This window comes from Tamandua tetradactyla, chromosome 5, assembly GCF_023851605.1.
Source record: "Tamandua tetradactyla isolate mTamTet1 chromosome 5, mTamTet1.pri, whole genome shotgun sequence".
Classification (NCBI taxonomy): Eukaryota; Metazoa; Chordata; class Mammalia; order Pilosa; family Myrmecophagidae; genus Tamandua; species Tamandua tetradactyla.
In genome coordinates, this window is record NC_135331.1 from 29,794,200 (window position 1) to 29,817,512 (window position 23,313).

Consider the following 23,313-nt stretch of genomic DNA (forward strand, 5'->3'; position numbering starts at 1 on the left):
GACTGTGTTCTCGAACTCAAAAAATACAAAGGCCACTAAACAATCAAAAATACTTGCTATAAAATTAGAATAATTGCAGGCCTCTTCTAAATAATGCTACAACCCAAGAACACATGAGGTGTGTCATGATTGCAAATAAATAAGGCCTTGCTGTCACCACATAGCTCTGAGGGGGTTGAGTGTTTGCCCTGGAGACGGCAGAGGGCCCTGGTGTTGCCCGGATGTGTGGAGAGGGTGGAGCCAAGAAAAATGTGGTCTCCCTTTCATTGTATGATATCCTCTATGCAATGCAAACCTAAAAAAGATTCTGATGGTGATGTATTTGGCACATGATTTTGAGATAAATGAAATCATCTTTTCTACCACTGGAAACTTTTTGAGGCATTGGAATGCAACCTTATACTTGTCTTTATCTCTGACAATCATACTATCTATCTAGACAAATTCTCAAGCCTCACTTGGACACAAATCCCTAACAGTACTTCCCTAATTTATAACCATTCCAACAGCTCATTATATCAACCACACTGTAATGACCATTATTTACACTCCACTAGAGTCCATCAGTTGACAAACTCTTCCTATAAAAAGGCAAACTTCTCCATATCTGGAGGTGAAGAATCTCAAACGAAACCCCTGAATTAAGGGTAGTACTTTAACTCCCACTCTGCCTGGCACAGGCTATTTCTTCCTACGTGTAAGGAATGCCACCAGCTTGGGGTGGTACTTATACAATGCCAGCCTTACTCCCTGACCTAGAGAAGAGAGACCAGTTAGGAACAAAAAGTGTAGCCAAACTTGGATCCTTCATCATTTTAGCCATAACCATGCATCCCATTAATTGAAATGCCTAGTATAGGCTGGGCATTTCTGAGGAGTATAATTAGGTTTCATCAAATTTCTCAACTAGAGGAAAAACTTCTGAAATAGGTCTGAAACTATGGCCAACACTGTTACTAATACCATTAAGGCATTAGAGAATTTACAGCTCAAGATGGATAGCCTGGTGAAGGTTGACTGGCAATCTATAGGGCTCTGGATATACTCATGCTCAGGTAGGGCCATGTGCCCTCTTAGGGGACCAGTGCTATCTTTACGCAAATCAATTAGTCAAAATTAAACAAAACATTCAGGATATAACAGAGAAGATTCAGATTCTGCAAGAACTTGGGGCTTCCACGGTTTAGAATCCATTTGACTGGTTGAATTTTGGATCATGGGGAGAAGGTATTATGGGCTTATCCAAACCCTTTCAATCCTTTCCTTTCTTATATTTATCATACTGTTTTGAATTCACTGCTTTATTTCCAGAAAGCATTTGTGGATCAACAGTCTCTCATTTCCAAAAATCATGCTGGGAAATCAGGCTTTAGATCTCAGAGATGGTACTTATGATGGTACTCTGATAACTACCTTGTCTTATTCCAAAATACTTTTGCTTCCAAATAAAATTCCTCTATTTCTTCCAGAAATCTTGTTGATTTTGATGGAATCCATTTCCCGGTATTTCATCAATTGGCCATAATACCATAATTAACACTGGACACTGGACCTTCCAGCTACGTAGACACCTGGGGTAGCCCCCAGGAACCATGGGACAGCACACAATCAATCGTAATCAGTGAGGCTTTCTAGAAATATCTTCCTCAAAATGGGGAAATGTTAAAGGAACTCCACGTAGAGATGGTGTGGAGCAAAAGCCGCATTCATTGATGGTGGGAGTTCTAAATGATACAGCCACTTTGGAAGACAGACTGGCAGGTTATTAGAAAACTAAGTGTGTGTTTATGATATGATCTAGCAATTGTGCTGTACGGTTTTTACCCAAAAGCGGTGAAAGCTTATGTCCACATAAAAACCTGCATATGAATGTTCATAACAGCGTTTTTGGGAGGTGCGTGGTCCAGGATTCAAGCCTGGGTCTCCTGCATGGAAGGTGGGCATTCTATCACTGAAATCATCCATGCACCCCATGACAGCGTTTTATACTTTCTAAATACAAGAAGAAATCAAGATGGCCTTCAAAAGGTGAATGCTAAAAAATGGTGACACATCCATGCAATGAAATATTGTCCAAAATAGAAATGAGTTAACAAACCATGAAAAGACATGGAGGAAAAAATTGTATTGCTAAATGAAAAAATCAGTTTGTAAAAGCTCTTACGGTATGATTCCAACTGCAGGACACCTGGTAAAAGCAACAAAGAGCATAAAAAGTTCAGTCATTGCCATGAATTACGGGGAAGGGATAGCTGAACAGGGGAACACAGGGCATTTTGGGGCAATTCTACAAATCACTTCCTGAGGAGAGAAGAGGCAAAAACATTCCTGAATGGCTTGATAAGGCCAATGTTTTTCTGACACCCAAATCAGACAAAAACATTACAAGGAAACCAAGTTGCAAACCAACACCCTCAACAAAATACTAGCATATACAATCTAGAAAGGATAAAACATTGTGTCAATTTGGGTTTACTGCTGGGAATGCAAGGCTGGTTCACTCTCTTAAAATTAATCAATATAATTCACAATAGCAAGAGACTGAAAAGAGAAAAAATATAAGATAATCTGAATAAACGTGGAAAAATTACTTGACAGCATTCAACGTACAAGAAGAACAAAAATGTTAAGTATATTTTAGACTTCCTTGCCTATAAGATATTCAGAATAAACTTAATGCTAACATTATATTTTACATTGAAAGATTGGATAAATTCCAAGATGGCAAATTAGGTAAATATAGTCCCTCCCATCCCTGCTATTCTACAACAAATTGGAAGTCTTAACCAGTGCAAAAAAGGACAAAAGTCATATATATTGAGCTGTAAGTAATAAAACTGTTTCATCCTAAGGAAAACATGATTATCTATGTACAGAAATCTGAGGAATCTGAAAAGTGCTGCTAAAATTAATAAATATGCTTAATAAATTCTCATGTACATACATAGTCCTTATACATAAATCAATTGAATTTTTGTATACTTACAACAAAACTATTAGAAAGTAAACACTTAAAATAATGCTTAAATTACCACTGAAAATGATACTGTATAAATCTTAAGTATAAATTTAAGCATATATTTAAGTATAAATCCTACAAAATATGTGCAGAATCTGTATGCTCTAGGATATAAAATTTTGAGAAAAATGAAAACAATCCTAAATAAAAGAACTGAGTAACAGCTTGGAAAACTTTAAATTGCTAAAAATTCATTTTTCACAAATTAATCTAAAGACTGAATGTGATCAGAATGTAAATCTCAGGAGTTTTTTTAAAAAGAGAAACTGACAAATTTGTTTAAAACTGTATATGGAAAAGCAAAGGGACTAGATTCCTCTAAACACTTTTGGAAAAGCTAGTGAACCTATCTGATTTCAATACTTATATTAATGCTAGCCATCAAGAAAGGGTTGTATTGGCAAAAGGGTAAATATATAGGTCAATGGAAAAAAATACAAAGCCTAACAATAGACCCACACATATATGTTCAATTGATTAATGAAAAAGTTGTAAATTCAATACAATGAAGACATGTTAGTATTTCAACAAATTGTGCTGGAACAACAGAATAGCCAGATGCAAAAAAATAAACCTCAACTTCTACCTCACACCATATACAAAATTTTACTTGAAATGGATCATATTCCTGAACATAAAAGTCAACCCTATACAACAGCACCATAGAAAAAACACAGTAGAAAATGCTTGCATCCTTGAGGTAAATCATGATTTCTTATCTAGGGCATAAAGTCAACAAATCATCGAAGAACAAATTGATAAGGTGGGCTCTGTAAAAATTGAAAACTTCTTTGCAGAAGAAAATGAAAAGATAATCAGGAGTTAGAAAATATTTGCAAAGCTTATTTTTTATGAAGGACTTGTATCCAGAAAACATGCGAAACTCTCAAAATGCAATAAAAGAACCATAAACTCAAAGGACACTGCACCAAAGATATATATAGATAGCAAATAAGCATGTTAAATGAATTTCAACATTATTAATCATTAGTGAATGCAACTTAAAAACAAAATGAAATACCATTATATACCAATTATAATGAATAAAATTGAAAACACCAACCATACCAAGTGTTGCCAGGGATATTGAGGGAATGGAACTCTCCTATATTGCTGGTCAGAATATGAAATGGTAGAATCACTTTGGAAATCATGTTGGAGGGTTCTTATAAAGTTAAAGGTACAGCTACTACAAGATGCAGCCATTATACTAGTTGGTATTGACCCAAGGGAAACAAAAGCACAGCTATACAAACACATGTATAAAAATGTACACAGATGCTTTAGGTGTGAGAAATAGAAAGTAATACAAGAGTGCCCCAATTAGTGCATGAATAGACAAATTGTGGCATGTCTATACAATGTAAAACTTCTCAGAAATTAAAAGAACAGAACTGGGCTTAACAAGATGGTGATTTAAGAGGCTCCAGGGAATAGTACCTCCCCACACACAGAATCTCTTAATAACTAGCAAAAACTGCCATAGCCATATGCACCAGTTTGAAAGGATTTTTGTACCTTAGAAAAGTCATTTTTAATCCTAATCAATCTTGTGGGAGAAAGCATTTCTTTAATACCTATTCAACAGTGTAGGTCTGAATCTTTTGATTAGATTATTTCCGTGGAGATGAGACTCACCCAACTGGGAGTATTAACCTTGGATGAGAGAGAGATCTGACTCCACTCATTCTAGGTGGGTCTTGATTAGTTTACTGGAATCCTTTAAAAGAGAAAGAGCATTTTGGAGAAAGCTTCAGAATGATGACGTAGCCACCCATAAGAGTTACCACAGCACACGCAGCCAGAGACCTTTGGAGATGAAGAAAGAAAACATTCCTGGGGGAGCTTCATAAAACAAGAAGTCTGGAGAGGAAGCTAGCAGACATCGCCATGTTTCCCATGTGCCTTTCCAGCTGAGAGAGAAACCCGGAATTTCATCAACCTTTCCTGAGTGCAGGTAACCTCTTGGTGATGCCTGAATTTGTACATTTTTATGGCCTGGCTTTAATTGGGACATTTTATGGGCTTAGAACTGAACACTAGCAACTTATTAAATTCCCCTTTTAAAAAAGCCACTCTGCTACTGGTGTATTACATTCTGGCAGCTAACAAACTAGAACACCATCTTTCACAACACTCAGGAAAATTGGTAAATAGTTGCCGTAACTAGGAACCTGCAAAGTGAAAAAAAAAATGCCTGAAAAACATACGGGCAACCTTTCTGCTGCCCTTGGTAACTCCTCAACCTTGCCTTTCCCAGCACAATGTGGAGCAGGCTGAAGTCCCACTGTGGGAGCATCAACCAGCGAATGGATGCTAAAATGTGGCAAATACACACGATGGAGCATTATTCAGCTATAAAAGGAATGAAGTGCAGAGACATACAACATCATGCTGAAGTAAAACAGACCAGAGAGAAAAATACAACTGTTGCATGCTCTCACTGACGTGAAATTATTAGAATGAACAAAGCCACCAAGTCAGAATAAGTGATCAGGGCATGGTGGGAGGATAAGGGAATGGAAAGTTAAGGCTTAAAATGCACAGGGCTCATCTCTGGAACGATGGCAGTGATTGGTAATGGATGGTGGTGATGGTAGCACAGAGTCATGAATGCAGCTAACAGGACTGAACTATGTGTCTGAATATGACGTTAAACCATTGGCTTTAATTAAAGTGTGAATAGAAAAATGTGCTCTGATCATTTGTAAGAAATATTCCAATGCAAAATGGTGATGATGGGGTGGTGAATGGGGATCTGTCTTATGGGTGATTGTTCGGCAAACCCACAATTTCTCTGATATAGAAAATCCTAGTCTTTAAGGACTAAACCAGGGAACATTTCTCAAGCCCACCCTACCAGAGTCATACTGAATGTAATGAACAGCACCAAAATATATCTGATAAGAAAGGAAATGTTGGGCTGTGCATATGTTAACAATACATTTTTTTTTAATCCATGAAACTGCACTACACAGTGAACTGTAGTTGCCTAATTTCTCTGGGAAAGTGTACAGCACAATGTTGATGTGATAACAGCGAGCATTCTTGTCTTGTTTCTGGCCTTAAAGGGAAAGCATAATTTTCTATCTCTTTACTAAGATCCTGATACTGTTTCCCTGATATCCTTTGTTTCTTTCTCGGTATTTCCCATCTTCCCCATGGGCATTAAGTTTATTTTTCTTAAGTCTTTGGTGTCCACATGATGGTCTCATTGTTGGTGTTTTCTGGATTTGTATCCTTTTCTTGTCCACGGGACATAATTTCCTGCTTGTTTCGGTTCTTTTGAATAGTTTTGTTACATTCTGTATATTTAATATTTTAAAATGTTAGCTCTTGGAATTATTCCCTGAGCTGATTCTCTTGATTGCATTACCAGCTGGCGATAAGACAAAGATTTCCTTGTGCTTCAGCTCTCCCGTCAAGAACGTCCCCCAAGGCAAATGCAGAGTGCCGGGTTTTCCCTGTCTTTCTGGCCCAGTGTCTTCCTTTTACTTCTGCTGTTTAGTTGTTGTGGAGTTCCCCTGTGCACAGGAGTTTGGTGTCCCCCTCTGTTTCCTAGAAGACAGACATGCCTCTTCTGGCTGTTTGAAGCCAGCAAGCCTTTGCCAAAGATTGACTGCCAACTTAGTGTCAATGTCTCAAGCTGATTTTGCCTACAAGATAAGTTCTAGAGGAGGGGAACACAGAGGGAAATTTTCCTGCCTGAGACAGGGCCAGGGATCCAAGAAGGTGACACAGACTGGCTCCAAAGTCCCCTGGAAGGTGATCAGAAGCATGCCAAGTGCTTCTTCCATGGCTTTCTTGGCCTGACAAATGCACCGCTTCAGCTAACCACCCCTCATATCCCTGAGGCAGCAGTGTCTGTAAGTCCCTCCACTGTGGCCTCTAATAAGGGGGTTGCAACAATGGCCAGCCTCAGGGCCAGGTCCCCAGGGATCCAAAGTTGTTCATTAAAACCCACGATCACTGACTTCATGGCTCACCCTGGTCTTTGGGAAGAGGATTTTTGGGCCCCTTTCTGTCACTAGGGAGCTAACCAGGGACTGGACCCCACTGTGTCCTGCCATGAGAGTGGGGGTTGAGGGCAGGAGCCACTAGGCAAAGTGACCAACTTACTGTTCCTTACTGTAATATTCTAGCCTCTTTCTCCCACTGTTCCCTGAATGCTGTACAGTGGGATTCTTTTGCCCCAAGGAGTTATAGAGTAGTGATTCAGACACTTCCTGCCTGTTTAATTTACCCACACAGTGAACTGATACTGAGAAACAGAAATGAGAAAACTGCCAATAAAAACAAAACATGGATTAAAAACTCCAATGTTATTTTAAATTTTATAATAGCTGAACCAAAAGACTATATACTGCATGATTCCATTCACAGGAAATCCCAGAAGAAGTAAAACTAATAAAATGTTTTAGAAAAAGATTAGTGATTTGGGGTCAGAGGGCAGAGGAAGGCACAAAATTTATGACAAAAGGACACACGAAAGCACTCTGGGGTGAGAGAGCTGTTCTGTGTGTTCACTGAGCAGTAGTTACATGGGTGTGAATAATTATCACAATTATAATCTTGGATTTTAATACTGAATATGCTACAACATGATTGATTTACAGTCCTTATAAAAATGGGAAAGGGTGAATAGCATGCTTAACTGATCAAAGCATATGCATTGTGCAAACAGTTATGCAATTTGAATTAAAATCCAGAAAGTTATCAAGTTTATAAATGTGATCTATAATGTTATAAAATGTAAAAATAAGAAAAAGTACTAAAGGAACACAAGGGAATTTAAGCAACTCGTTGCTTTGCTCCTTGCATTTCATAAATGTAGGAAAAGTAATAAAATACATTAAGACAAAAAAATATGCCACAGATGTCCCTGCATTGCTGCAAGTCTTAAAAGATGTATAATTAGTAGAATACAAAGCTAAAACAAAATGGTCTTAACTGAATTGGTTTAAAGCTTAGTGAATTCTACACAGGAACACCTGAAAATATAATAATGATGCTTTGAAGGCAAATATTGAGGAAAGTACTGCTAGAAAAATTGGCTTCAATGCTGAGCTGCTCTTGCCCTTAGAAGTTGAGGCTTAAATTGCCCAACTCTATCTTCAGCACCTAATGTACAGACAGCTTTGGTCATGAACCATAGAGCCATGTTTAATTGCCCCAAGAGATTTCCCTTGGAGTTTGCCTCCCCCAGGACAAACACCTGAACCTGGTCTTGGAAAAACAGAGGTAGACTTGAAGCCCAGTTAAATCCCAGCTCAGACATACAAGCAAGAGGGCTAGAGACTCACTTCACAGGGGGAGGTGTCCATGGTCCCTGCAGCTCCTACCATGGACCAAAGCCACTTTCCCAAAGAGCCCACCAAGGTCACTGGAAGGTGAAAAGGTGAGTGAAGGATTATCACCCCTTCCTCTGGATTATAAGCAGAAATATGGAGCTTATAATATACTTATTTCACAGTAAGAGTGGAATTTTCTTAGTTCTAGTAACTCAATATGGTTGTTGACAAAATTTTGCAATGGCAACATATTCTAAATAAATTAACACTTTATCGAGATAAATTAACACACTTGCATGAAAAACAAACGATCGAAGATAAGATTATTGTAGAAAATATTTGGTTTCATGCTCTGTTGTATAAAAGGTGTCATTGCAAACTTTTTTTATGATTGCTGAATTTATTCATCTCCACTGTCTTTATCCTTGTTTACTCACTCAATGACCTTGCCAATAACACAAATTTGAAGAACCTAAGAACTGCATTCATGACATGAGAAGACTCTGAGGTCCTCTCACTCAGCTATGTGATCAACAGATCAACATTCAAGAGTAGAAAAAAGACTTCAGATTTAATGAAGGCAAAATATTAATTCAGTTCTATTAAGTCTAGCAGGGCTGTGTCTATCGTAGAATTAGCATTTAGATAAGGATGATCTAATATTGTTGACATTTACCCTTAAAAGTCAGATATTGAGAGAGATAATAAAGTGGGGCAAGAACATGATACGAGGGCTGTAGACAGGTGACCCTTCCCCCAGTGTATCCAGCGTGCATCAAGGCTCACAATGTCCAGGGAGCCAGGGGAGGCTGTGGCCGTAGTGGTGGACCCAAGGCAGCCTGGGTCCCGACAGACCTTCAGCTCTTACAGCTGTGCCGCTGTCCTCTCTGAGGTCCTGTCCTCACTCGCTGCCTTGTGGGGCTGCTCCAGGCCAGTCATGAAAATTCTGTTGAATTCCTGGACTCTCCCATGGCCTCTCACAGGAGCTGCAGCCTCGACCACTTACTTTCTTCTCCAGAGGAACACGTTAGAGCTCACTCTGACTTCCAAGCAGGACAAGGAGTGCAGCAGCATCCTGAATGCATGGAAGGAACCCCACAGCTTTGGGTGGTCCCAGGCCCCCTCTGCCAGGGTGTGGGGTGGGGAGGGACATGATTCATTCCTACTGCATGTCAGCTCATGGATCTGAAGGAAAGAGATAAAAAAATATGTGCCTTGGATCCAGCCTCTAGAGAGATATATCAGTTGTCTTTGCTAAGGCCAGGGTGCAGGCCCCTGATGATTACTGACTTACTATTTTTCAGTGTTGTTATATAACTTTTTGTCATAGACTCTATTTTTTTTAGTAGATGTAGGTCTCAGGAAATTGTACAAAAGTACAGAGCATTCCCATACACCCTCCCTCCACTGTCAACCACGAAGTTTCCCCTATTATGGCATCCGGTATTGATGTAGAACATTTGTTACAATTGGTGAACCAATATTGATATATATTTTACTTAAAACCAGTAGTTTGCATTAGGGCTCACTCTTTCTGTTGTACAACCTATGGGTTTTTTTTTTTACTTTTTATGATGAAATGATTTGAAACTTTGAAGACATGTGCAAAAACTATACCAACATCTTACAGAGAATTTCAACATACCCCGACCTCTCCAGATACCCAAATCTACCAATTTTATCTTGCCACACTTACTGTGTCATTCTATCCATTTATCTATCTATCTATCTATCTATCTATCTATATATATATATATATATATATATATACACGTATTTTGTGAACAGTAGAGAGGAGGTTGCAGACATCATACCTCTTGAATACATCTACATTTCTTATTAACAAGTAGATTAACTCATGTAATCAACTTAAGCACAGTCATCAATTTTAAGAAATTTAATGTTGATATAAAGTTTAATAATCTATATTCCATTTTTTTCTTATATCCCAATAATGTCCTTTTGAGCCTGTGTGCCTCCATTCATAGATCTCTTCCAGTAGCATGCACTGCATTGCATTATCATTATAGATTAATCTCTCAGTCTTTCATTTCCTAAAACTTTGCAGAGCCATACATAACATAAATCTTTCCATCTCAACCCCTCCAGAGCAGTGGGATTCATCACACTGATAATATTGTGGTCCCTCCTCCACCACCCTGTACTATAATCTCCCTTTACCTTAAACAGAAACACCACATTATGCATTAATTCCCCATGGTCCCTGTCTCCCACCCTGGTGACCTGCACTCAACTCTCACAGTGAACGAATGCAGGGAACACTGACCTGTCAGTGAGACTTTTATTATTAATGCTTTTGGGCCCCATCTAAGAAATTTTGCCTTCCAGATGGCAAAAATATTATCTTATGTTTGCTTTCAGAAACTTTTTAATTTTACCTTTTCTCCTCAGGCCTATGGCTAATCAATTGCCAATATCAACGTATGGTGGAAGGTAGCAGTCCAAGTTTTTTTTTTTCATTGGCATATTCAGTTCCACCAACATAATTTTTTTAAAAGACTTTATTTTGCAACTGAATTTTTTGGCACATCGTCACAATAATCCCTTGACTATAGAGATGGGAGGCTATTTGAGGACAATTATTGTTTCATTGATTTGTCTATTCTCAAGCAAAAATGAAATTGTTGTGATTATTGTAGCATTCATCATTGTGGTTCTGAGGCCAGGTGCTGTATAACCTCTAAATGGGTTCTTCTCTTCAAACTGTTTTCTCTAATGTAGGTCCTTTGTGTTTCTGTATCAATTTTAGAATCAGCTTTTTTTTTTTAATTAAAGAAAAAAAAGAAATTAACACAACATTTAGAAATCATTCCATTCTACATATGCAATCAGTAATTCTTAACATCATCACATAGATGCATGATCATCATTTCTTAGTATATTTGCATCGATTTAGGAAAAGAACTAGCAAAACAATAGAAAAAGATATATAATGTTAATATAGAGAAAAAAATAAAAATAATAATAATAGTAAAAAAAAGACAAACAAACAGACAGACAAAAAAAAAAACTATAGTTCAGATGCAGCTTCATTCAGTGTTTTAACATGATTACTTTACAATTAGGTATTATTGTGCTGTCCATTTTTGAGTTTTTATATCTAGTCCTGTTGCACAGTCTGTATCCCTTCAGCTCCAATTACCCATTATCTTACCCTGTTTCTAACTCCTGCTGGACTCTGTTACCAATGACATATTCCAAGTTTATTCTCGAAAGTCCATTCACATCAGTAGAACCATACAGTATTTGTCCTTTAGTTTTTGGCTAGACTCACTCAGCATAATGTTCTCTAGGTCCATCCATGTTATTACATGCTTCATAAGTTTATCCTGCCTTAAAGCTGCATAATATTCCATCGTATGTATATACCACAGTTTGTTTAGCCACTCGTCTGTTGATGAACATTTTGGCTGTTTCCATCTCTTTGCAATTGTAAATAACACTGCTATAAACATTGGTGTGCAAATGTCTGTTTGAGTTTTTGCCCATAATTCCTTTGAGTAGATTCCCAGCAATGGTATTGCTGGGTCGTATGGCAGTTCTATATTCAGCTTTTTGAGGAACCGCCAAACTGCATTCCACAGTGGTTGCACCATTTGACATTCCCACCAACAGTGGATTAGTGTGCCTCTTTCTCCACATCCTCTCCAGCACTTGTCATTTTCTGTTTTGTTGATAATGGCCATTCCGGTGGGTGTGAGATGATATCTCATTGTGGTTTTGATTTGCATTTCTCTAATGGCCAGGAACATTGAGCATCTCTTCATGTGCCTTTTGGCCATTTGTATTTCCTCTTCTGGTAGGTGTCTGTTCAAGTCTTTTTCCCATTTTGTAATTGGGTTGGCTGTCTTTTTGTTGTTGAGTTGAACAATCTCTTTATAAATTCTGGATACTAGACCTTTATCTGATATGTCGTTTCCAAATACTGTCACCCATTGTGTAGGCTGTCTTTCTACTTTCTTGATGAAGTTCTTTGATGCACAAAAGTGTTTAATTTTGAGGAGTTCCCATTTATTTATTTCCTTCTTCAGTGCTCTTGCTTTAGGTGTAAGGTCCATAAAACCGCCTCCAATTGTAAGTTTCATAAGATATCTCCCTACATTTTCCTCTAACTGTTTTATGGTCTTAGACCTAATGTTTAGATCTTTGATCCATTTTGAGTTAACTTTTGTATAGGGTGTGATATATGGGTCTTCTTTCATTCTTTTGCATATGGATATCCAGTTCTCTAGGCACCATTTATTGAAGAGACTGTTCTGTCCCAGGTGAGTTGGCTTGACTGCCTTATCAAAGATCAAATGTCCATAGATGAGAGGGTCTATATCTGAGCACTCTATTCGATTCCATTGGTCGATATATCTATCTTTATGCCAATACCATGCTGTTTTGACCACTGTGGCTTCATAATATGCCTTAAAGTCAGGCATCGCGAGACCTCCAGCTTTGTTTTTTTTCCTCAAGATGTTTTTAGCAATTTGGGGCACCCTGCCCTTCCAGATAAATTTGCTTATTGGTTTTTCTATTTCTGAAAAATAAGTCGTTGGGATTTTGATTGGTATTGCATTGAATCTGTAAATCAATTTAGGTAGGATTGACATCTTAACTATATTTAGTCTTCCAATCCATGAACACGGTATGCCCTTCCATCTATTTAGGTCTTCTGTGATTTCTTTTAGCAGTTTTTTGTAGCTTTCTTTATATAGGTTTTTTGTCTCTTTAGTTAAATTTATTCCTAGGTATTTTATTCTTTTAGTTGCAATTGTAAATCGGATTCGTTTCTTGATTTCCCCCTCAGCTTCTTCATTACTAGTGTATAGAAATGCTACAGATTTTTGAATGTTGATCTTGTAACCTGCTACTTTGCTGTACTCATTTATTAGCTCTAGTAGTTTTGTTGTGGATTTTTCTGGGTTTTCTACGTATAGTATCATATCGTCTGCAAACAGTGATAGTTTTACTTCTTCCTTTCCAGTTTTGATGCTTTGTATTTCTTTTTCTTGTCTAATTGCTCTGGCTAGAACCTCCAACACAATGTTGAATAATAGTGGTGAAAATGGACATCCTTGTCTTGTTCCTGATCTTAGGGGGAATGTTTTCAATTTTTCCCCATTGAGGATGATGTTAGCTGTGGGTTTTTCATATATTCCCTCTATCATTTTAAGGAAGTTCCATTGTATTCCTATCCTTTGAAGTGTTTTCAACAGGAAAGGATGTTGAATCTTGTCAAATGCCTTCTCTGCATCAATTGAGATGATCATGTGATTTTTCTGCTTTGATTTGTTGATGTGGTGTATTACATTAAGTGATTTTCTTATGTTGAACCATCCTTGCATACCTGGGATGAATCCTACTTGGTCATGATGTATAATTCTTTTAATGTGTTGTTGGATTCGATTTGCTAGAATTTTATTGAGGATTTTTGCATCTATATTCATTAGAGAGATTGGTCTGTAGTTTTCTTTTTTTGTAATATCTTTGCCTGGTTTTGGTATGAGGGTGATGTTGGCTTCATAGAATGAATTATGTAGTTTTCCCTCCACTTTAATTATTTTGAAGAGTTTGAGGAGAGTTGGTACTAATTCTTCCTGGAATGTTTGATAGAATTCACATGTGAAGCTGTCTGGTCCTGGACTTTTCTTTTTAGGAAGCTTTTGAATGACTGATTCAATTTCTTTACTTGTGATTGGTTTGTTGAGGTCATCTATTTCTTCTTGAGTCAAAGTTGGTTGTTCATGTCTTTGCAGGAACCCATCCATTTCATCTAAATTGTTGTATTTATTAGCCTAAAGTTGTTCATAGTATCCTGTTATTACCTCCTTTATTTCTGTGAGGTCAGTAGTTATGTCTCCTATTCCATTTCTGATCTTATTTATTTGCATCCTCTCTCTTCTTCTTTTTGTCAATCTTGATAAGGGCCCATCAATCTTATTGATTTTCTCATAGAACCAACTTCTGGTCTTATTGATTTTCTCTATTGTTTTCATGTTTTCAATTTCATTTATTTCTGCTCTAATCTTTGTTATTTCTTTCCTTTTGCTTGCTTTGGGATTAGTTTGCTGTTCTTTCTCCAGTTCTTCCAAGTGGACAGTTAATTCCTGAATTTTTGCCTTTTCTTGTTTTCTGATATAGGCATTTAGGGCAATAAATTTCCCTGTTAGCACTGCCTTTGCTGCATTCCATAAGTTTTAATATGTTGTGTTTTCATTTTCATTCACCTCGAGGTATTTGCTAATTTCTCTAGCAATTTCTTCTTTGACCCACTCGTTGTTTAGGAGTGTGTTGTTGAGCCTCCACGTATTTGTGAATTTTCTGGCCCTCCGCCTATTATTGATTTCCAACTTCATTCCTTTATGATCCGAGAAAGTGTTGTGTATGATTTCAATCTTTTTAAATTTGTTAAGACTTGCTTTGTGACCCAGCATATGGTCTATCTTTGAGAATGATCCATGAGCACTTGAGAAAAAGGTGTATCCTACTGTTGTGGGATGTAATGTCCTATAAATGTCTATTAAGTCTAGTTCATTTATAGTAATATTCAGATTCTCTATTTCTTTGTTGATCCTCGGTCTAGATGTTCTGTCCATTGATGAGAGTGGTGAGTTGAAGTCTCCAACTATTATGGTATATGTGTCTATTTCCCTTTTCAGTGTTTGCAGTGTATTCCTCACGTATTTTGGGGCATTCTGGTTCGGTGCATAAATATTTATGATTGTTATGTCTTCTTGTTTAATTGTTCCTTTTATTAGTATATAGTGTCCTTCTTTGTCTCTTTTAACTGCTTTACATTTGAAGTCTAATTTGTTGGATAATAGTGTAGCCACTCCTGCTCTTTTCTGGTTGTTATTTGCATGAAATATCTTTTCCCAACTTTTCACTTTCAACCTATGTTTATCTTTGGGTCTAAGATGTGTTTCCTGTAGACAGCATATAGAAGGATCCTGTTTTTTAATCCATTCTGCCAATCTATGTCTTTTGATTGGGGAATTCAGTCCATTAACATTTAGTGTTATTACTGTTTGGATAATATTTTCCTCTGCCATTTTGCCTTTTGTATTATATATATCATATCTGATTTTCCTTCTTTCTACACTCTTCTCCATACCTCTCTCTTCTGTCTTTTTGTATCTGACTCTAGTGCTCCCTTTAGTATTTCTTGCAGAGCTGGTCTCTTGGTCACAAATTCTCTCAGTGACTTTTTGTCTGAGAATGTTTTAATTTCTCCCTCATTTTTGAAGGATAATTTTGCTGGATATAGGAGTCTTGGTTGGCAGTTTTTCTCTTTTAGTAATTTAAATATATCATCCCACTGTCTTCTAGCTTCCATGGTTTCTGCTGAGAAATCTACACATAGTCTTATTGGGTTTCCCTTGTATGTGATGGATTGTTTTTCTCTTGCTGCTTTCAAGATCCTCTCTTTCTCTTTGACCTCTGACATTCTAACTAGTAAGTGTCTTGGAGAACGCCTATTTGGGTCTATTCTCTTTGGGGTGCGTTGCACTTCTTGGATCTGTAATTTTAGGTCATAAGGGTTGGGAAATTTTTAGTGATAATTTCTTCCATTAGTTTTTCTCCTCCTTTTCCCTTCTCTTCTCCTTCTGGGACACCCACAACACGTATATTTTTGCAGTTCATATTGTCCTTGAGTTCCCTGATACCCTGTTCAAATTTTTCCATTCTTTTCCCTATAGTTTCTGTTTCTTTTTGGAATTCAGATTCTCTCTTCTGTCTCTTCAAATCTATCATTGTAGGTATCCATTGCTTTTTCCATCTTTTCTACTTTGTCGTTCACTTCCGTAAGTTCTGTTATTTGTTTTTTCAGTTTTCCTATTTCTTCTTTTTGTTCAGCCCATGTCTTCTTCATGTCCTCCCTCAATTTATCGATTTCGTTTTTGAAGAGGTTTTCCATTTCTGTTCGTATATTCGGCATTAGTTGTCTCAGTTCCTGTATCTCATTTGAACTATTGGTTTGTTGCTTTGACTGGGCCATATTTTCAATTTTCTGAGCGTGATCCATTATCTTCTGCTGGTGTCTGGGCATTTAATCAGATTTTCCTGGGTATTGGACCCAACAGGTTGAAAGATTTTTCTGTGAAATCTCTGGGTTCTGTTTTTCTTATCCTGCCCAGTAGGTGGCGCTCGTGGCACTCGTTTGTCTGCGGGTCCCACCAGTAAAAGGTGCTGTGGGTCCTTTAACTTTGGAAAACTCTCGCCATGGGGGAGGTTCACCAGCCGAAGCGGCTTGGAGGAGTGCCAATCCGAATCTCCCAGCTGGCCCAGGGATCTGAATGCGAGGAGTGTCAACGGCCGCTGCAGCCCGGGAGAGTGCCCGTCCGAATCTCCCAGCCAGCCCGGGATGCCAAGCGTGGCAGGAGGGCACCAGCCACCGCGGCCCAGGGGAGTGCACCATTCCCAGCTGGACCAGGAAGCCACATGTTTGGAAGGGACCCCGGTCACCGTTCTCTGCAGCCTGGGGATCTCCGATCCAATTCTCCCAGCTGGTCCGGGGGGCCGCGCGTTGGGGGGGCACCAGCCGCCGCGGCTTGAGGGGACCGCCTGTCCAATTCTCCCAGCCAGCCCGGGAAGGAGGGAGGGAGGGACTCCGGCTGCCTGCCGCCCCGGCCCGGGGAAGCCCGCGCCCCTCGGCGATCTCACCAGAGCGGGTTCTCCCAGCCAGTCAGCTGTTCCAGAATGGGGTACGCTGTCTTCTTGATCTCTGTTGTGGCTCCTGGAGCTGTTCTGTATCGTTTCTACTCCCCTAGTAGCTGTTCTGGAGGAGGAACTAAGACCCGAGCGTCTTACTAAGCCGCCATCTTCTCCAGAAGTCTCTTCCTGTCCCAGCTGCCTCCCTCGCAGCCGCCACAATCCCACAGACTCTGCAGGATCGTCCGGCTCCTGCCAAAACTTTTCCCATTAATTCTTTAGAATCAGCTTTTTAATCTCTGTTTTTAAAAATGCCTGCTAGGATTACGATTGAAATAGTGTTAAATCTACAGATCAATTGAAACTTTTGACATCATAATAATATTTAATCATCCAATTCATGAAATGGTGTGTCTACTAATTAATTATCCTCAGCAATTTCTCACAGATTTTTAAATAGAGGTCTGTGTTTAAACGATCTTTTCTAGGCATATCTTCTTGAGCTTTATTATTTGTGCTGGTCTCATAAAATTAGTTGGGAAATGTTTTTCCTCTATCATTTTCTGAATTGCTGCAATATTAATATTATTTCTTCATTAGATGTTAACTAAAAATCCCAAGTGTATCCAACTAACTGAAGATTATTTTTAGAACAAATTCAATTTCTTACACGCATATATATGATTTAAATTTTCTCTGTTTTTTTTAATGGTTTTGGTAAGTTGCGTTTTTCAAAGCATTTATGTATTTCATCAATGTTTTCAAATTTATTGGCTTGAAGATTATCAAAGTCTTCCCTTATTATCCCTTTAAGGTCTCTATGCCCTGTAGTTATATTCTCTCTTTCATTCTTAACAGTAATTGCCATTCTCTGTCCTTTTTAGTCTTAATTATTCTGCCAGGTTATTATAAAATTGTCCATCTTTCCATATCACCAGCTTCTTTTAAATGTGTTCATACTCTCTACTGTTCATTTTTATTTCTGCTCTTACCTTTATGATTTCCTGCATTTTACTAACTTTGTTTTCAACTGAATTGGCTTGTTCCATCTTAAATTAGAATCTTACATTACTGCTTTTGAACATTTCCACTCTCTCTTGTAATATATATTTAATTGTGACAATTTAAATATACATTTCTTGGCAATCCCTGCTTTGTCATCTTCTGACAAAGTTCGATATCATGTAGTTTTTTAATCATTCAAATCAAAGTATTTTCTAATTTTTCTTGGTATTTCTTGTTTGATGCATGTTATACAGAAATTTATCATTAAATTTCCACATAGCTGGGATTTTTCTAGTTATCATATTGCAGTTGATTTCTAATTTTTTTTCAGCAATCATTCCGAAAGATTTCAATATTTTAAAATACGTGGAAACACATTTAATGGAGCAACATGTCTCTAGATTGGTTAATGGTCCATGTGCTGGACATTCTGGAGATGCCAAAAACTATAATATAAATAAATAGCTAAGAATGAGCTATGGGGACATTTTGAGAGATCTTTAGAAAATTTTATCTGCAGTCCTTGGAGGCTAGTTGGATAAGAGGTGAGAAAGATGTAAAACACTATCATTTGTCGAATGAACAAATGTCTCTTCAGTGGCTGCTATGGCTGGGAGCTAAAGATATGGCAATGAGCCAGAGAGGAGAGGCCTTGCTTCCAAGAAGCTGTACCTGAGACGTGGATAACTGAGGACCCAGGTTGGGGAGATAACTGAGAGAACAAGCACAAGAGGGATATATTAGGGAGCAAAATTGATGAGTTTGGGTTTGAAGGGCCCTGTGGTTCATCAAAGTAGAAAACCACAGAAGTGCTTGGGATTCACAGGCCTGGAATATGAGAGGGAGATAAACTGGAGTGATAGATATACAAATGCTAGAGTGTGGGCAGAACCAGCTACCAGAGTGGGAGGATGGGACTAAGAGAACAGAGGGAGAGCAAAGAAACCCAAAGACAGCAGTGAAGAATGATGCACATAGAAGGAGAGGCAAGAAGATCCCCACCCCAAATCAGATGAAAAGGGCAGCTACTGAGGAAGGGGTCTGAAATGCACAGGTAATGTCAGATGCTGAATAGAGACTCAGAGGTGACCCACTGAAGGGAGGTCTCACCATGGCAGCAGGAGGTGGATGTGGTATCTCCATGACTATGACTGCAGATGGCATGGACAGGACAGAGAGAGAGAGAGAAGGACGACAGAGCCCTCCAAAAGGAATGTTCTTCTTGGCCTCACCATAGAGGAAGGTCAGGGTCAGGGCAGGTGCCCCCAGAATACAAATCTAGATGCCAAGATTTTCAAGGGGAAATTAAAAGAAAAGGCGATGATGGTTTTCAAAAAATCATTGAGGTGATTGATGGTTGAGGAAACAAATGGATCTTCATCAATTAAAGGAGCTGACTCCCTCCATTTCTGACAGCAGGTAGGTCCTAAAATAGCCACACAAGGAAACATGAGCCTGAAGTACTTATGTCACCTCTGCAGAATTTCCAGAGGGAGGGACCAGCACTGATGACCACATGGAGTGGGGTGCCCTGGAGTCATGCCTGGACAACTGGGGAAGACCAACCAGACACTAGTGACAACGTTCATGCTGCAGGGCTTCTCAGAGCACCCACAACTGCGGCTGCCACTGCTCGGCTGCTTCTTTGTCCTCTATACCATGGCCCTTGTGGGAAACACTCTGATCATCACTGTTGTCACCTGCAGCTCTGGTCTCCACAGCCCCATGTACTTTTTCTTGGTCAACCTGGCCATGATGGACATCATGTGCACTTCCACTGTGCTGCCCAAGGTGCTGGTAGGCCTGGCCTGGGGGGAAAACACCATCTCCTTTGAGGGTTGCATGGCCCAGCTCTTCTTCCTTGTCTGGTCTGGATCTTCTGAGCTACTGCTGCTCACAGTCATGGCCTTTGACCGTTACGTGGCCATTTGCCAGCCGCTGCATTATGGGAGCCTGATGAGCCTCCAGCTCTGTCTGGTGCTGGCCATGTCAGTCTGGGTCATCTGTGCCCTGAACTCCTCCATCAACACTGCTCTGTTAGCACAGCTGTCCTTCTGTGGCCCCAATGTAATCACTCACTTTTTCTGTGAGATTCCCCCACTGTTGCTGCTCTCCTGCAGTTCCACCCATTTGAGCAGCATCATGACTGTCTTGTCTGATGCTTTCTATGGAGGCATCAACTTCCTGCTCACCCTCGTGTCCTATGGCTACATCATTGCCAGCATCCTACGCATCCGCTCAGCCGAGGGGAAGAGGAGGGCCTTCTCCACCTGCTCCTCTCACCTCATCGTGGTCTCTGTCTACTACTCAGCTGTGTTCTGTGCCTACATAAGCCCTGTTGCCAGCTACAGCCCTGAGAGAAGCAAACTGACTGGAGTGCTGTACACAGCTATGAGCCCCACCCTAAACCCACTCATCTACACACTGAGGAACAAGGAGTTCAAGACAGCCCTAGGGAAACTCCTGCCCATCTGTAGACCTTAAATGCATTCTTCTATCTTGTGCTGCCCCGTTTGCATTTTATGAAGACTACGCTTATAAGAGTAAGACCTAGCTATCACAATTTTAGAAAAATCCTCCTCCTCACTGTTGCTGGCCAAGGTGGTATGGCTTTGCTGGGTCTCTTGGTTTGCTGGAATTGCATGGATGTGGGGCACTGGCCCTATTATGGTATCTCATGATGTGACACATAATACATATTGGCTCTACAGAAGAAGACTTAGCTCCTGAGAGGCACTCTTCCTGCACACTGAGAAAACATGCCTCAGTCTTCTTGAAGAAACTAGCGTAATTTAATTTTTGCAATATGTAGCTGTTGTATTGTTTAGTCTCTGCCTTCTTGTTCAAAGGGGCAGGAAGTACATCCAGTATATCATTAGAGAAAAATCATTACTCTAAGCACACAAGGATACAAATCAAAAGGATGCTACTCAGAGCACTTTATTTTACCACATTCATCCCACCCTACCCCACCCCCAGGGATCTCCCAAGACCCTCCTTACCTATCCCTTATGTCCTCATACACAGGCCTCCTTGTCTCTATACCTCTCTGCATTCCATGATCCAGCTCCTCTTCATCTGGGGAAAACATTGCTAAATGAATGAGTTTCAAATGTGTTTTCCTCTTTGCTAGAAATAAAAATGGTTTCCTGTTTCCTTGCATCTGCATAAATGTATTCAATCAAATAAAATTGCCTTTTGAGATTTTTTTTCAGAGTTACTTTTATTATTACACTTTTCTGATTCAGATAGGAGCAAGGATGCCTGTGATCAGTTGTTACAAAACACCGAAAAATAAAAGCATCAGCACTCAGCTTTCAGTTTAAAATAAAATTCAAAATCACATACCATCAAAAACATATTTGGGTGAAAGTTTTGTTAGAAGAAAGACAAGTCCCCAAGAATCAGAGCATGAGACTGATGCCAAGGCAGGAGCAGTGGTGATATGGGATACTTTCCCCCTATCCCTGAGAAGACCTGGGGAAGGGCAGAGTAAACAGGGAGCATGTTCGGAGAGGGTGTGAAACATTCTTGGAAAGCCTATGCCTGCTGATGTAGTTCTGCCCTGGGAGACCTGGGCCCCACGAAAATCCATGGCCCCAAGAAGGGAGCAGCCCCATGGATCCTTCCCCCAACACCGAGCAGGGGTAGCAGAGTGTAAGAGGTTATGGGTGTGGCCATGCCAAGGACACCATCAGGCTTTCCAATGGTTGAGACTTAGTCATGGAAAAACTTGCTATCTTCCATGGAGGAAACTAAAAACAACAGAGTTGCAGAGATTTCTCTTAGAGACTTAACAGCTGAGTTTGGGAGTTTACCTGTGGATATAAGGCTGAACCACTCATCAAGAACAAAGGGGAAGTTGATGCTGAGCAGGTACCCTCTGGAAGAAAATGACTCCCAGCAGGTTTCCTCACTTGCAGACACCAGCTGGGACACAGGGCCCTCCCTTGCTACTCCTTATCATGATGCTGCAGAAAACCCTGGCATGGGAGGGAGAGTGGACCTCAATAAGATCAACCTGAGACAGGGCTCTGATATTAAGGGGAAATGGGATCCACTATAGAAATGAGGTTCAGTGATAGAGAAAATGAACAAAGTTCTGCTTCTTGCTCATCTGGATAGAGTCGAAAATATGTTGATGATGCATTAACATTAATCATCCCTTACAATGGTATTTAATGGATACAGTCACTGTCTCTTTCTCCCATTTTTCAATGGTAGAATAAGGAGTGATCCCTGTCCTTCCTCTCTTTCATATATGGAGACCTCAGTAGGCCAAGGGATACCCATCCCATTCCAGATTCTGCCAAATCTCCTTCTCTCTCCACTGTGTGAGGGCTCTTCCAACAACACGGAATGGGGACCACCCCCTGGACAACCAGTGCATGAACTACATTCACCAGGGCAACCTCTCTTCTGCACAGGACCATGCAATGGAGTAAAATAAATTATATTAGGTACTTTGTCATTGTATCTGCCCTAATCATAATTTCCTCTTTTAAGGGAACAACCCAGTTACCCCTGGCCTGGGCATGACCACAACTAGCAAGCCATGTACCTTCAGAAGATCTGGGTGATAAGAGCTGTTGCCTTCACATTCCTCAAATGATCCTAGCTGCTTCTTTCCACATTTTGTTTAAAGCTGCAAATCCCCTGCAACATTAGGAAAACTCCGCTCATCCCCTCTCAGCTGCAATAAAAGTGAGAGCCTGGGTCCAAGTTCTTTCCCACTTCCATTAACCCTTGTGTGAGTCTAGATTAGGTAAAGCCAAGGCACCGCTTTTTCCTTTCTTCTCCCCTCACTCTTTCAACACCATTTGATCTGTGAAGTTGTCCTTTCATGCATTCTCAGCTGTCTGGCTGTCTATGTTTGCCTCTCATCACCCCAAGAATTTCTACATAGGAATCATACCAACTCATGAAGCAAGCAGAGTAATTTGATGCTGATGAATAGTGGCCAATAGGAATGTCTTTAGACAATTCTTGGCTTATGCTAGGTCTCAAGTGACTAGCACCATTTGGAAAGTCTCCACTGCTTGCTGGCATTCATTTGCACTGCTTTGCCAAGCTACCTTTTGTGTCTGCCATGCATTGCCTAAGTAACCCACACAAAAATGTGCATCCACTGAAGGCCCAGGGACTAGCAGAAAGGCCCAGACTGGCTCCTTGGAGGTTATTTAAGTCAATGACCTACTTTCTTAGAGCAAGAGTGAGGACAAAGAACCCTATTGCTCCTCCCAAAAGAAGGGTAGAACTATGGGAAACCAGTGAAAATTTGGTATAAACTGATTACCTACCCTCCTGCAAAGATAAAGACTCACACATAAAATACAA

General features: G+C 39.7%; 1 protein-coding gene across 1 annotated transcript; it reads left to right on the top strand.

Annotated features, from left to right (window-relative positions):
• Window positions 1–19,515: 19,515 nt before the first annotated feature.
• LOC143683038 (olfactory receptor 13A1-like) lies at window positions 19,516–20,460 on the top strand. Its single transcript, XM_077159361.1, has one exon. The coding sequence runs from the start codon at window positions 19,516–19,518 to the stop codon at window positions 20,458–20,460; it is 945 nt and encodes a 314-aa protein (XP_077015476.1).
• Window positions 20,461–23,313: the final 2,853 nt, after the last annotated feature.

Bases quoted from the DNA above. Each gene is read 5' to 3' on its own strand.
- LOC143683038 (XM_077159361.1), top strand. From the start codon at position 19,516: ATGCCTGGACAACTGGGGAAGACCAACCAGACACTAGTGACAACGTTC.